Below are 14,106 nucleotides of genomic sequence, written 5' to 3'. Positions count from 1 at the left end.
CACACACACACACACACACACACACACACACACACACACACACACACACACCCCACACCCCACCCTGGAATACTATTTAGTCATAAAGAATGGAATCTTGCTATTTGCCACAATATGGATGGATCTTGAGGGTATTATGCTAAGTGAAATAAGTCAGAGAAAGACAAATACCGTATGATCACACTTATTTGTGGAATCTAAAAAACAAACAAAACCCCAGCAAGCTCACAGACACAGCAGATTGGTGGGTACCAGAGGACGGGGGTGGGTGGGTGAGATGGGTGAAGGGGGTCAAAAGGTACAAACTTCCAGTTATAAAATAAATAAGTCATAGGGATGTAATGTACAGGTGACTATATCTAATAGTACTGTAATTGCATATTTGCAAGGTGCTAAGAGCGTAGAAGTCCTCGTCGCAAATGTGCAACTATATATGGGGTTGGGTATACAAATATCCAGTCATTATCTTGTACACCTGAGACTAATGCAATGTTATATGACAATTATACCTCAATAAAAATTAAAAAAAAGAGAACTGTATAAACCTGAATGAATTCCTCATACAGCTTCAGGGAGCCCTAGCATCCCCCTGCCCACTTCTCAGGTTGTGGCTCTGATCACATACATTCATGCTTCCCGTGTCTAGTTATTGAAATATCTGTATTAGTAAAACTCTAAGTAGGGTTCTGCTTAATCTGAAAGGAAGAATCAGGGCTATTGTCTCAATGCACCCTTCTGAGTTTAAACAAAATATGCTGGCTTTTGAAATCTGCTATCCAGCTCAAATTGCAATTTGTGCATTTTAATCTCGTGTTTTCCTTCCCATTTCATGCTGCTGCTCTGAGGCTCTGCTGAATCTCCCTTCTGTTCCCCGTCTCCTCTCTCTCTTTGCATGTGCCAGATAAATTCTCCACAGGATCCTGTAACTTTTGATCCAGACAGAAAATCAACATGACGTTGCTCTGCACTTACTTTGTGCAGTTTCTTTATTTTAAAGGACACTGAAGGCCAGAGACCCTAGCAGCTTCCCTCGAGGTCACACAGGGAGGCCTTAGATGAGTTACACATTTTATTTCTTTAAGGATAATTCTACTGATGGGCCGAGGGCCCTGGCTTCTCCCTGGCTGTCGACTGGAGACTGCCCTCGGCTTCCAGGGGCCACAAGCAGCTCCCTGTCACCTGAGCAAGGAGAGTTGTCAGAGCACATCTGCTCCCAAGAGGGACTCGTGTATAATATAATGTCGCGCAGTCACATGGGTGACACTGAATTCCCCAGATTCTAAGTGGAGTAGGTCATGGGTTCCCACACACTCAACAGGAGGGGGTGAACATCAGAAGAGGAGGAAAAGGGAAGGCCGTGCCAGAGCCTGCCCACCACACAGGCTAAGGGTATGGGTGACACCAGCAACCTGTGCGAAGTCCAGGACACACAAAACCAGAGGGGGGCAGGTTGGCCAACCGCCCCAGGCAGGCCGGGCAGCGTCTATGGAAGGCGGACCATTTCGTCGAGTCTTTAGCACGGCTCCTCTTTTCCCTCCCCACTACACGGGGAGACTGCAGAAAGCATCAGGAGCCCGACACCCACCTTCAGGTCCCAGGCCGTCGGCTAACCCCCGCTCGCTCGCTTGCTGGAGGGGAGCGAGACGTGATTCTGAAGCTACCGGGGGACCGGAAACTCATCAAGCGATCTGAATGCACACCAGACAAGCGCGAGCTCTCTGGATGCCCAGTCTGGGCACACTCACCTGAAGACATCAGCAGGACGGCCTGAAGGAGCGCGACTTCAGTGTCATCCAGGTTGAAAGAAGACAGCGACATGCCCAGGTCGAAGATGGCATCGGACACCACCCCGAGACCCCCGTTTTTGAGCTGGCCCCGAGTCACCGCCATCTCCCCGTTCAAGGTTAAAGTCTCACTTTCTGGATCGTAGCGCACAGCAGCGCGAAGGGACATGATCTCCATGCAGCAGCCTTTGAGGAGGATTATCTGGTCTTCGCATGGCAGCTGAAAAGAACCAGGGCACGTCAGCAAGGAGCAGTTGCCCGTTAGGAAGCGCGCACGGGGCCTCCAGGGCCACGGGGAGGGTCCCCCGCAAGCAGCACCCGTCCTGCCCTCTGTGAGCCCGTGGCCTTCCCTTCCTGCTCGGCTGCAGACGGCCACAACCATTTTGCATACTCCGGACTGCTCGTAATCTTCACCAACTTTAATCTTGGTGGTTTGCATTATATTCCAGTCACATGTGAAACTGTGCTAGGCACGGGGGTGTCTATTACACCACCAACGGAGACCTGCCTAAATGTACCCCCATTTTGGTCTGGTAGCTCTAACAGTCAACAGCTGACTCCACCGTTCAGCTGGCAACTGCCCTGCTCTGTTTTTTGAAGCAAGTTTGCTCCCTGAATCTCTTAAAAGGCCAAGAACGAGGAGGTCGCTTACAGATGCATGTCACCCACAAGACCGAGAGATGTCCCAGCTTTGCTCAGTCACCTAGTGAGCCAGAGGTGAGACCAGAATCCAGACCTCCTGGCTCCTAGGTCGTTACGTTCTCCTCAGCACCTCGGGCACCAGAATCACTCCACATGCTGGATCTTTCCGCCAGTGTCCTAATCTCATTTTAAGCTCATTTGGTTGCCCTGGTAATTAGGGTTTGTGATAATGTAATAACAGCATCAATAATAAACTTAAAAAAAAAAGAAAACTTTGTGAAGAGAAATAATAAAAAATGAGAGTTTGATTTTCTGGTGGGGGAGAATGTTTAAGTGCCGTGATCAAAGTAGTTTGAAAGACTTAGTGGGTGTTTTTGACGAATTGGGCATCGTGCTAAGATTTACATGCATCACCTTGTTTAATGCTCGCAGCAATGCAGCGAGGTAAATATTCTAATTCCAGTTTTACTGACAGGTGTGGAAATTCAGGCACTGAGAGATCGAGCGACATGCTAGGGAGTCCCATGAGTGTATGTGGGTGAGGCGAGGGGTGGAAGCCAGCTCTGTCAGAATCCAAGGCCAAGAGAAGGGGAGAGCTCGCTCTTTGAAGGGCTTTGGGTGTGCGTCTCCGTAAACGACGAACGTGTAATGACACGCAATTTCTATCTCTTCATTAAAGCAGGTACCAGTTCTCTTTTGGGAAATACTCTTGGCAACACTTGACTAGTTCAATTTAGGATATTATGTCAGACTGAAAGTAATACTACTGAATTACCTTTAAAATATGGGATATTTCATATTTTTTACTAACTCAACCTACCCACCTTACTGTTTAATTGCTTTGCTTTCTCTATAGCATAAAAGGCATTTTGTATTTGGTTCTGGAATCCATTCATGTGAATTCTCTCCTTCTACTCATTAAAAAAAAAATGACTGCAATTTGCTTTTAATTAGGCTCTAATTTGTACTCCTCAGTTACATCCTTGGATTCCTGGCCCTGGGGCCTGGTAAGAAACAGGAGACCAGAGCTTAGCTAGATCCTCCACAGGCAAGTGGAAAGTTGGCTCAAGTGTGTGGACACTGGCTTAACTGCCGAGGGCAGCGGTCCTGTCTGCAGCCCCATCACTGTCATCGAGCGCTTGTTAAACACACACTGCTGGCCCTGCCGTCTCGGTGTCTGCATTCTCCAAGTTCCCAGGTGATGCCCACGCACCTGGTTCAGGGACCCCACTCTTGAGAACCACGGACATAGAGTAGCAAAGAGAAATGACTCATCAGATAAAACCATTGTTTTCTTTTTTTTAAGCTGTCTGTTGCAGCTAAGAGTTAAAATTTCAATACAAGCAGAATAAGGATTTGTCAAGGATCACCAACGGTTTAAAAACTAGGCCAGATGCCCTTTCCTTTAAGAGGGGTTTGCAGGATCCTGCTGAGGCCTGTTTCCGCACGTGGGCAAACAACCTCTTAGTCACCTGCCAAAAGACTTCCATTGCGAGAACGCTCCAGAAAGGGCCTGCCAGGCAGAGAGGCTCCTGGGAGAGCATCACTCGGGTTGATTGGCAGGGACGCCAGTGACCTGCACTCTAACAGGTGATTCTTAGGTGCGCTTTTGGCAGCTCTGCCCGCAGTGACGTCAGATCTTTCGAAGCCCTCGGTTGGCAGGCTGGCATAGATCTTAGCAGAAAACTATAGCGAGTGTGGTTTGAACAGCAGATGCGTCAGATTGCCTCTGGCACGAAACTCCTGGTCCCCGAGGCCACCTGGGGTCTCCGGCCCACTCCACAGGTAGCTCAGGGCCTCCACAGTTCATTTACCCTCTTTGGCGTTCCAAAGAGGGTGTCAAAGGGTAAAGGCCCTCAGGAGGCCACAAACACCAGAAACGTACGCATCTCTGCTGTCAAAGTAGCCGCCCGCCCACATTTTTTTTCAGTTTGGAGACTACAAAATATCAGGGTTGAAAGAGATGAAATCATGACTTTGAAGCAGATGTAAATTCCTAAGGGAAACTTGAAGGGAGAAGCTCGCCGCAACTCATGCTTGAAAAGTTGCGTGCTGAGCCCTCAGCCTTGCCAAGGACATAAGTGCACGGCGTGTTTGTGGTTGGTGGTGGCGAAGGCTTCTTTTCTTTCTTTAACTGACATATCTCTCAGAGGCTGGTTTCCATGAGCTTTACATTTTCTGAAAAACATTTTCTGGTGGGTATTCAAAGGGGAACACAGGACTGACAGGCTAGCTCAAGTTGTAGAGCTAGCAAACTCAACGGAGTTCTTTCCAGACACCAGGGACTGAGAAAAGAGGGCACAGCCTGGAGAGAGAGGACCAGGGAAACAAACTCAACCCAGTGCACAGGAACGAAAGATGGTACCTGGAGTCAGAGGAAGCCGGTGTCCACGGCACAGCCGCGAGAGGGTACACACTTTCTAGAGGGCAACTTGGCAACACGGATCGAGAGCCCTAAAAGGTGTAGCCAAGGTCCTTAAATTCCACTTCTAGGATTTGCCCTTAGGAAATAGGCAGCTTTGTGAACTGGGCATAGGTACCAGGATGCTCGCTGCAGAATATTTATATTAGTGAAAAACTGGATGTGAGCTAAAGATCCTGTGACAGCAGATAACCTAAATTATGGGAGAGCTATTCCTTAGCATACTATGTGGTCATTAAATATTATTTTGTCTCGTGGTTACCAGTAGGGGGGAGGGGAGGGGGGGATACAACCTATTGAGTATAAGATGGCTCAAGGGTGTATTGTACAACACGGGGAATAGAGCCATATTTTGTAATAACTGTAAATGGAAAGTAACCTTTAAAAATTGTATAACAATTTAAAAATTAAGTAATGAACTGTAGAGTTAAGCAATATTATTTCATGAGAGAATACTTAAATGTTATGTTCTACAGCTGAGGGTAGAAAGTTAAGGCATTAGACACCAGGGTGCTGGCAGCGATCTGTTTCTTTATCTCGGTGCTGGTTACGCAGGTGTGTTGGGTCTGTGACAATTCATTGACCTGCACCCTTATGATATGTGCCCCTTACTCTTTAGTAAAAAGTCTGAAAAGGTAGTTTCCTAAGTAGAACGTTCATTATGGTACAAACTATATTAATATATTCCATATATGTATGTGTGTGTATATATGTACGTGTGTATACCCACACAGATTTGAGAAAAGGAACTACGCTCCAAAATGTCAGCAGTTTATCGCCTGGTGGTGTTACCATGAATCGTTGCCTTTATTGTGCTGTGTCGGTCTCCAATGAATACGTATGATTCCTGTAACAGCCTCCAAAACTTTAATAGACGTTAATTTAAAAAAATGGTCAGAGGCATGGAAAAGCACACCAAATACAGATAGAAGTCACAGTTCCTCGTCCAGGGCTCGCCGGCTCCCCTGGGGTGGGTACGAGTGGTCCCCACCATGCGGCTGCTGGCGGCCCGCGTGGCACCTGGCCCCCAGCACCCTGCGGCCGGGGGTGACCAGGAGGCATACACTCTGTCTCAGCGAGGGCTACGACCAGATGGATCCCTGCGTCCCGAAGCCCAGTGCTCTGTCCTTCCGGGTATGCTTCTGTGCAGGCTCAGAAATGGCCACGAGAAGGGTCCCTATCAGGGTCTGAGGTCTCTCAGGATCCTAGCGGGCTCCCTTGACTGCAAACTCAGACGCACGTGGACTGGAGGCCACGGTGGGATGGGGTCATTCCAGGTGAGGACACTAAGCCTCCTTCTGGGGGATACTAGGTTCCCTGGCACTCAGGTAGCTTCCATAAGGGGCCCGGGGTGGACGTGGCCCTCTCTGTTTGCTGTCTTTCTGGGACCTCTTGGAGGTCTGAAGAGCAAGAGATTGGCCCTCGGTGGGGTTTTTCGAAGGGGAAGATTCTCCGGAAAACATCATCAACCCCATTTGATTAAAAAAAAAGATTAGAGACAGAATGGTAATGTAATAGATGAAAGAACAGCAGAATTCACAGCTGAAATTTATGGAACATTTATGACCCAGGCACTACCCATAAATTATCCCATTGAAGCCTCCTAATAGTTCTAAGAGGTAGATCTTACTCTGACTCCTATTTTAAAGATGAGATAACCAAGGTTTGAAGACATCTGATAACTAATCAAGGACGCTCGCCCCTGCGGAGCCCGTGCCCTCAGCTCCCACATGGTAGGACGGCTACAGTTGGGATGAAGTGTCCCAAGGAAAGTCTATGAGCTCTGGTGGGTGAGCTCTTCAGTGTGCCCTGAAGGTGGGGCAAGAAAGGGTGAGCTTCTAAGAGGGAAGACTTAAGGAGATTTTAAGATCCTTGCTCTGTGAGGGTCATTTCACCTGTCCTTGAGGATGAAGAAACCACACAGCCATCTTGCTGGGATATGTAGTGGAAATAATACAGATGGAGACTCAAAAGAACCAGGCCTCACCTTGAGCGGGTGAAATTCATCTCTTCGATCTTAATTTTCCCCATCTGTGAAATGGGGTTAATTAGAGCCATCCTGCTGATCTGTTAGCAGGACTGGATTTAATGTGGCGAACCTGGGCGTGGCAACCGGGACATCACAGGTGCTGACTGATGGAGCGATGGCTGTCATGTTTTCCTGCGCCTGGAGCCAGGCAGGTCGAGAGGCTCTTTGTCGACCTCATGTGGACAAGCTAATGGATGACGACCCAACACAGAAGGTGGGGAGGCGCACGAAACAGTGCATTGCCGTTCTGTACTGCCATGGCTTTCGTATGACTAAGCCCCGACTAATTAGTATTAAATTACACGTCATAGTCAGTATTCCTGGATATCGAGGAAACGATAATGAGAAAGAATGAAGAAGGAAAAGCAATCTCCTCACCTCACAAAACATAGGCAACTTTTTGGCAAAATCCACCACTCTGGTAATTGCTGGTGTGATGATTTTTGTAAAATGGCTGAAGGCTTCCAAGTCGACCTTTCCACCTTCTGGGGCGTTTACTATTGGCGCTTGTCCAATGTCTTCTGGCTGAGGTGAGACAAAGAAAATTTAAATGGAGACATTGAAGGGATCACGGATCACGGTTCTCACGCGGCAGAAAATCTCTTCTGAACTGACATACTGTACACTTTCCGCATCTTTTGTTAACAGACCCTGCAGTTTTCACGCCCTTTAGTTCTCTGGGCAAAGATACCTGTCTTGGCCATTGCTTTCAAAGGCCCCCAGTGATCATGGTCACAGGACTGTTGCTGCAGAAAGAAAGAGAAAGTGAGAGAGAGAGAAAGAGGGAGAGAGAAAGAGGGAGAGAGGGAGGAACAACAGGAATGCTTCTGACTGCACAAAGGTGACCTATGCTCTGGGGGCTCTGGGTGCCGTTTTCAGAGCACGGCGTACTCTGGAGGGTGCCTTTCTGTGGGAGGTGGGCATGGCGTGGGCAGGGATGGGGAGCCCTGGCCAACAGCACCCGGGGGCGTCGTTCTTGCTTCCGATGCCTTTTGCTTGGCTTGAGCCCTCCACACGCCAGCTGGAGGAGGCCTCCGCGGGCTGGGGGAAGCCCTCTGCTTTGGGTCGCCTCCAGGGACTGGGCTGTGAACGCTGGGCAAACTGGAGGGCAGAGTGGAGAATTTACTGGTACGACTTCTCTGCCCTTGTTCGCAACCGTCCATCGCCTTGCTGCTCACAGGGTGGGTGTCAGCAGCTTGGGTGTCATCTGGAGACTTGCTGGAAATGCAGAATCCCGGCCCCCTCCCCAGACCTGCTGGTGCAGAATCGTCACGCGCGCAAGCCCTCAGGCGCTGTGCACACGCCAGGCCCCCATGTCCACTGGGGCCTTCCAGCTCCTCGGCCTGCTGTCTAGGCCTCTCCACTATCTGCTGTTGTCAGCACTGCTCCCTGCCAGGGACAGTCCTCCTGGTCACCCTTACTGGTCCTTGTGATGACAGTGACCGCCTCGGGGTTCTCACCCAGTTCCCAACAGGCAGGTGGGCAAAGGAGCACCCAGGGAGGTTAAAGACGGTCCCCTGAGGCCAGGACTGATTGCTGGTCTTCCGGGAAGTTTAATGGGATCAGAGGATCCTACCCTGCCCGACGGTGACCCTCTTTGCCTAGAGTCACGGTGCACATGCAGGAGCCAGGCAGCAGGGTGGGAGGCGCGGGAAGCGGGGCAGGGAGGGCAGCGGGTACTGGCTCTGTGAGCCTGCTGAGCCGTCACCGCCGAATGGCTGGTGAGCGCACCGCTGGTGACAAGACCGTGGTCTGCCTCCTAGGTCCCCAGGCTTTCCTGTGCATCAGAATGACCCCCCAGACTTTCCAATTTAGGTCTCTGTTAGAGAATCTGAGCTCCTAACAACTTCCCAGGGCACCAATGCTTCTGGTCTGAGACCACACTTTGAGAACCCACTGGGCTAGCACTGAGGAATCCCCTTCCCATTTTTCTTCCCCCAGCTCCCCTGTTACTGCTCACGTCTAAGTTTTAGCACGAAGAAAAGCAAGGATGATTCTTCCACTCTCTTGCTGCCAGGGCACCAGGGTCAACAGGAACGGCCCAGGCCCTCCAAAGTGTGGTCAAAGTTGTGGGTACAGCCTGGGGAAGGATTTTTAAATCTATTACATAACAGATGCTGGCAGCACTGACCTTTTTGGAATTCTTCTGTTTATTTTATTTTACTTTTTTTATTGTTTGTTTTGGGGGCAGTGAGTGGATGGGAAAGAAAGCTGGTTTCCGTCTTGTTTCAGAATCAATGACGATATTCTGGGGCAACTGCTGGCATGGCAAAGCCTAGGAAGGCTACTGGTTCTCCGGGTGCAGACGGAATTGATGGAATAATCACATGTACAGCTTCTCTCACTCTCTCTCTCTCTCTCTCTGTCTCTCTGTCTTTCTCACATAGACTGAGCTAAGGGAAAAGGTACACAGAAAGTCTGGGCGCGATTCTGATACACAGTGAAGTTTGGTCACTGCTACTTCTGGCATCCTTCAGACCTCCTTGCTGGTCTTTCTAATCCCTGCCACCCCGAAATGCGGTCTGTCTCACCTGCGTGTCTACTGTACAGCTCTCTTATGAAGATCAACTGATAAAAGGAACATGGTCACACATTAAAAAGGTAGGGAGGTGTACACACACACACACACACACACACACACACACACACACACATAGGGTGAACTTTTTAAGAAATAAAAATATTTTAATAACATAGCTTTGGCCTGGAATGGTCCTCAGTGGCTTACTATGGATGTTAATAATTTCCATTTAATCTGTGAGTCTGTGGGGCATTTGAATCACCGTCTGTGATACCGCTAAAGGCTTGAAAAATAGGAGGGAAATTATACAAGGAAATAGGACAATTTTAACTAAAATCAAATGCCCAAATGTAACAACCTCACAAGCTTTCCTGTTGACAGATATCAGAGTAGGAAAAAAATTTACTTTTAAGCCTTTGGGTATTTAATGGAAAATACAATTGCTAGAAGGAAAACCACATACAAAGTAGAAGCCTTCTATTACATTATGAAGCTTTCTGTCCATAATAGGTCTTGGATACTAGAAAAAAACACAGAGGAGCTTGGTGTGGTGTCTGCTGGTTCCAGGAGATTCGAGCTCCAGCCAGGATGGTCGAGGCTGTTTGCAACGACCGTCTAAGGGTGAACCTGGAGCTTTACTACCAATAGAGCAGAGTTCCTTCTCCCCGTCCTTCCCTCGTCCCCCACCCTCGCCCCCCACACTAATATGGATGCTTGTTTTTGAAAACTCATGTCAGTAAGAACTTAGAGGCTGAAAAAAGAAAATAGATGAATTGACCCAAGTTAACACATCAGGAATACAATTAAAGTTGAGCTTGTTTGTGACTTCCCTGAAGGTTTTTTACCCATAAGGACAACACACTAGTTGCTAAAATATTTGGAAGATGTTAAAAATAGAGTACCAATATTTGGCACAATTGAATCTACTGGATCGCTTCTTACAGCTAGTAGCCTAGAGTGCACTCCCTGAACACGTGTGCTCACACACACACACGTGTGTTTATGCACATGAGATCAAACTCGGAGACTGAGGATAGGTGAGGCTTGCAGGCTCACCACTGGGGACTGTGGGGAAGCCTGGTTTTTGCCTCTGTGGATCAAAGTGCTTGAGCTGCTCAAAGGGGTACGCAGGGGGCCCTAATGGACCTCCGGAGCCTGCCCTGCCTACCTCTTCCCGTCTCTGCCACAACTTGCTTCATGCTTTTCCATCTCGCGGCGGCCTTCCTCCTGGACTTTTGCTTTCTTCAGAGTCCTCACTTCTGTCTCATCTCTGCCAATTCCAAATCCCACCCACTTCCAATTCTGTCTTCTCCTCGAAGCTGTCTCAGATGGCCTCAGTGGGAAATGAGTCTGCCTCATTTGAATACACCTGGTGGCCCATGTAACCACTCATCTGGCTTCTAGGCACTTATTACTGTTACTTTTATTGTAGTTATGCAGGTACACATCTAAGATATGAACTTCTCAAGGTGGGGGGATACGCCTTGAGTATCGGTCTACTGTGTAGACGGCACTGGGCCAAATGGTGGAGGATTGAGGGACTGAATAAACCTGTGTTTATACATGCACTCAACCAGTGTTTCTTGAGCAACTACTATGGGGTCAGGCCTTGTTCGAGATGCTGAGGTGACAGCAATGAACAATGTATCCTCAAGGAACCTTCATACAGTGAAGGAAGACAGACAATAAATGAAAAGAATACTCTCAGGTTGGAAGAATTTTAGTTTGTGATAAGACTGGAGATGACCTAATAATACATGGGGCTCAGGAGGTAGGGTGGTCAGCCAGGCCCCTTTGAGAAGTGATGTGTGAGCTTTAACTTGCAGAATGTCAAGAAGGCAGCCTTCCACAGATGCAGAGGACATTTTAGGCAGAGGGCAAACCCAGTGCAAAGTCCCAAGGTCAGAAAGGAGGCCCGTGTGGTTAGGCCCAGAGGTGGCATGAGATAAAGGATGGAGGGGCGGCAAGGGTCCCATCACGATGGGCTTTCAGGGCCATGGAGGGGAGATGGGCACATTTTAAATGCCATGGGGCACCGCTGAAGGGCTTTAAACAGGAGCAGCATGACGAAATTTATGGTTCTATGTGGAGAAGGGATGTGGTTGCCGAGGAAGAGGTGGGGGAACAGCAGCAGTGGTTTGGGCAGGAGATGAAGTGGGCTGGACCACGGGGGCAGCAGGAGAGATGGAGAAAAGTGGGACCTGGAGACATATCTAGGGAGCCCAGGGCAGGGGTTTCTGATGGGCTGGAGATGGGGTGAAGGTCAATAAGGAATCCAGCACGTCTCCTCTGGGGCAGTGGAGCGGGGGGACCTATAGAAGGAGAGATTCAGGGGTGTGTGCAGGTGTGGGCTTCAACCCTAGCTCAGCACTAGAGGTGGCTGGTAGGACACTAATCGAGACGAACTGGGGCTTTGTGCTTTGACTGTTGCATCAGAATTGTTCAAGGTGAGTAGGAAGTGCTACCAGTTGACCCCTTTGCAAGTGGCTGTCTCAGAGCTGAGGGCTTTTTGGCTGGGGTCTCTGGCACATGCAGAGGGGATGGGGCCAGACGGGACTCTTCTCTTCCTCTGAGTGATCACAGTGTGTCTCCCTGCACCTTTGTGATGGGGAACAAATGGTGATGAGAGGTCCCTGGGCCTTGGGCCTTTTCCTGGGGAAAGCAGGGACAGGATGGTACGGGTGGTGGTGCAGAGATGATGCACACTGTAACTCCGTAGGAGCTGGTTAACGACATGCCAAGCACTTCTACCTGTTACTTTTACACCATTGATAAGGGCATAAAGGCAACCGAGACTTAGAGATGGGAAGTAACTTACCCAAAGTCACATAATTAAAAAGCAACAGCGGCAAGCAACAAACTCAGGCTGTCTGGTTCCAATTTCTATGCACATAACTACTAGACTACGCTGCCTTCTTCTGATGTAATTATAACCATTTTGGGTGACAGAAGCCTTCCTGGCTTGACTGCACTTGTCTTATGACCACACGTGGTCAAGTCACCCATCCTGCATCACCCTTCTGCTTATGCCCCTTTTCTGAGGCTGTTATTGAGAATTTGTGTCATCAGACAGTAGTTCTGCCAGGGGAAAAGTGGGGCAGGCCCACCCTGGTTCTGATGGTCACATTTGATACCTGGTGGCAAATCCACCCAAAGCCATACCTTTGCATGTGAACTAAGGGAGCAGAGTAATAAGGAGACAGGCTGGGACCTGGGACCTGGGACCCTTGGCTGCAGGGCTCGCACCCGGACAAACGTCTCCTCCCACAAGAAAATACAAAGAAACTATAAGGGACTAAAAATAACTGCGTACATGTGCAGTTGGGGCAAATAATGGACAAGACGAAACAAAAAGACCAAAAAAAAAAAAACCCCACCTGCCACTTCTGAAGAGCCGGGAGCAAAAGCACAGTACTGGGCATGCTCCTTGCACTCAGCACCACCAAGGGGTGGGCAGACCACCTAGGACATCCCTCTGGCCCCACCCTTGGCCCCGCCCCTCCCCCCCCCTCATATAAGGAACCCGCTCCCCCCCCCCCCCACTCCCCCCAGGGAGCTAGCAAGGGCAACTGCTACTTGTTCTCGCTCCCCCCTGCTGCAGCAGGGACCCCAATAAAGCCTTGCCTGAATTCCTTATCTGGCCTCTGATCAATTTCTATTGATTAGGGAGTCCAAGAACTCTGGCGGGTAAAAACAACACAGTGTTCAACAGACAATACTGTCGCTGTACGGAGTTTACTCCAATCCAATGTCTTCCACATCTGGGAGCGCAGATGTGAGCTGCCTTGGTGGAGAGACTCTGCTTTCCCTTGTTCACCACCACCGGCCTCTTGCCCCCCTCTCAGTCCACATCTACTTTTCATCATCACTGCCACCACACAGGAATCGGCACTTCTGCACCATCAGAGATTTGAGTGGATTGGAGAATGACTTAAATGTTTTTGGAAGTAGTTTTAAAGAGTGGCTTTAGAATTACTGTGAAAATCTGCATGGCTTTTGCAAAAGTTCCTTACTTGCCAATGACTCATTTTCACAGGCGTATCGATTTGAAACCGCGGTCCAACCACCCATCTCTGTTTACGACTTGAGTCCTGGTCTTCGGGTAAAAAACGATGAAGAAGCTCCTTTTGGGAAGTAAGTTACTTACCCATTCCAGATAAATGAATACTTCTAGCTTTTATGACAACGTATAATTTTTAATCCCTTATGACACTGCCACACTATTATTAACATAATAGGCCTCCTCAGATTCTTTTCCAGAACAAGATGGGCAATCATCACATAAAAATAAATGAAATAATATACATAGCAGTGTTGTAAGCAAAAGAAGTGGTATTGGCCACACGAGAAATGCAAATCTGAACGTGCAGAAGCCAGTTCAGGACATAGATACTATGTAGCAAAGCTGTCTTTAATGAAGGATTGTTTTTTTTGTTTCTTAGAGATTTTTTTGATGTGGACCATTTTTAAAGACTTTATTGAATTGGTTACAATATTGTTTCTGTTTTACGTTTTGGTGTTTTGGCCGGGGGGCATGTGGGATCTTAGCTCCCCGACCAGGGATTGAACCCGCACCCCCTGCTTTGGAAGGTGAAGTCTTAACAACTGTACTACCAGGAAAGTCCCTAATGAAGGATTCTTAATGTCCTTGCGGGAATAATTCACCCCTCAAAAGCGTGAACTTTTTCTCCTGAGCATAAATGCTCAG

At 48.7% G+C, this 14,106-nt stretch overlaps 1 protein-coding gene across 11 annotated transcripts in view; it reads right to left on the bottom strand.

Moving 5' to 3' along the window:
* The window catches only part of THRB (thyroid hormone receptor beta), a 392,336-nt gene that overhangs the window by 7,307 nt on the left and 370,923 nt on the right, over positions 1-14,106 (bottom strand). For all 11 annotated transcript variants that reach the window (XM_027086498.1, XM_027086499.1, XM_027086497.1 and 8 more), the window contains 2 exons: positions 7,256-7,402; positions 1,746-2,004 (listed from right to left, as the gene is read on the bottom strand). In XM_027086498.1, coding sequence (XP_026942299.1) covers positions 1,746-2,004; positions 7,256-7,402 — 406 coding nt within the window. The remainder of the gene's footprint in view (positions 1-1,745; positions 2,005-7,255; positions 7,403-14,106) is intronic.

The sequence above is a fragment of the Aethalodelphis obliquidens genome, unplaced genomic scaffold (assembly GCF_003676395.1).
Source record: "Aethalodelphis obliquidens isolate GAN/ISIS:26980383/991018 unplaced genomic scaffold, ASM367639v1 scaffold56, whole genome shotgun sequence".
In the NCBI taxonomy this organism is placed as follows: Eukaryota; Metazoa; Chordata; class Mammalia; order Artiodactyla; family Delphinidae; genus Aethalodelphis; species Aethalodelphis obliquidens.
This window is presented reverse-complemented; position numbering and strand designations above follow the sequence as displayed.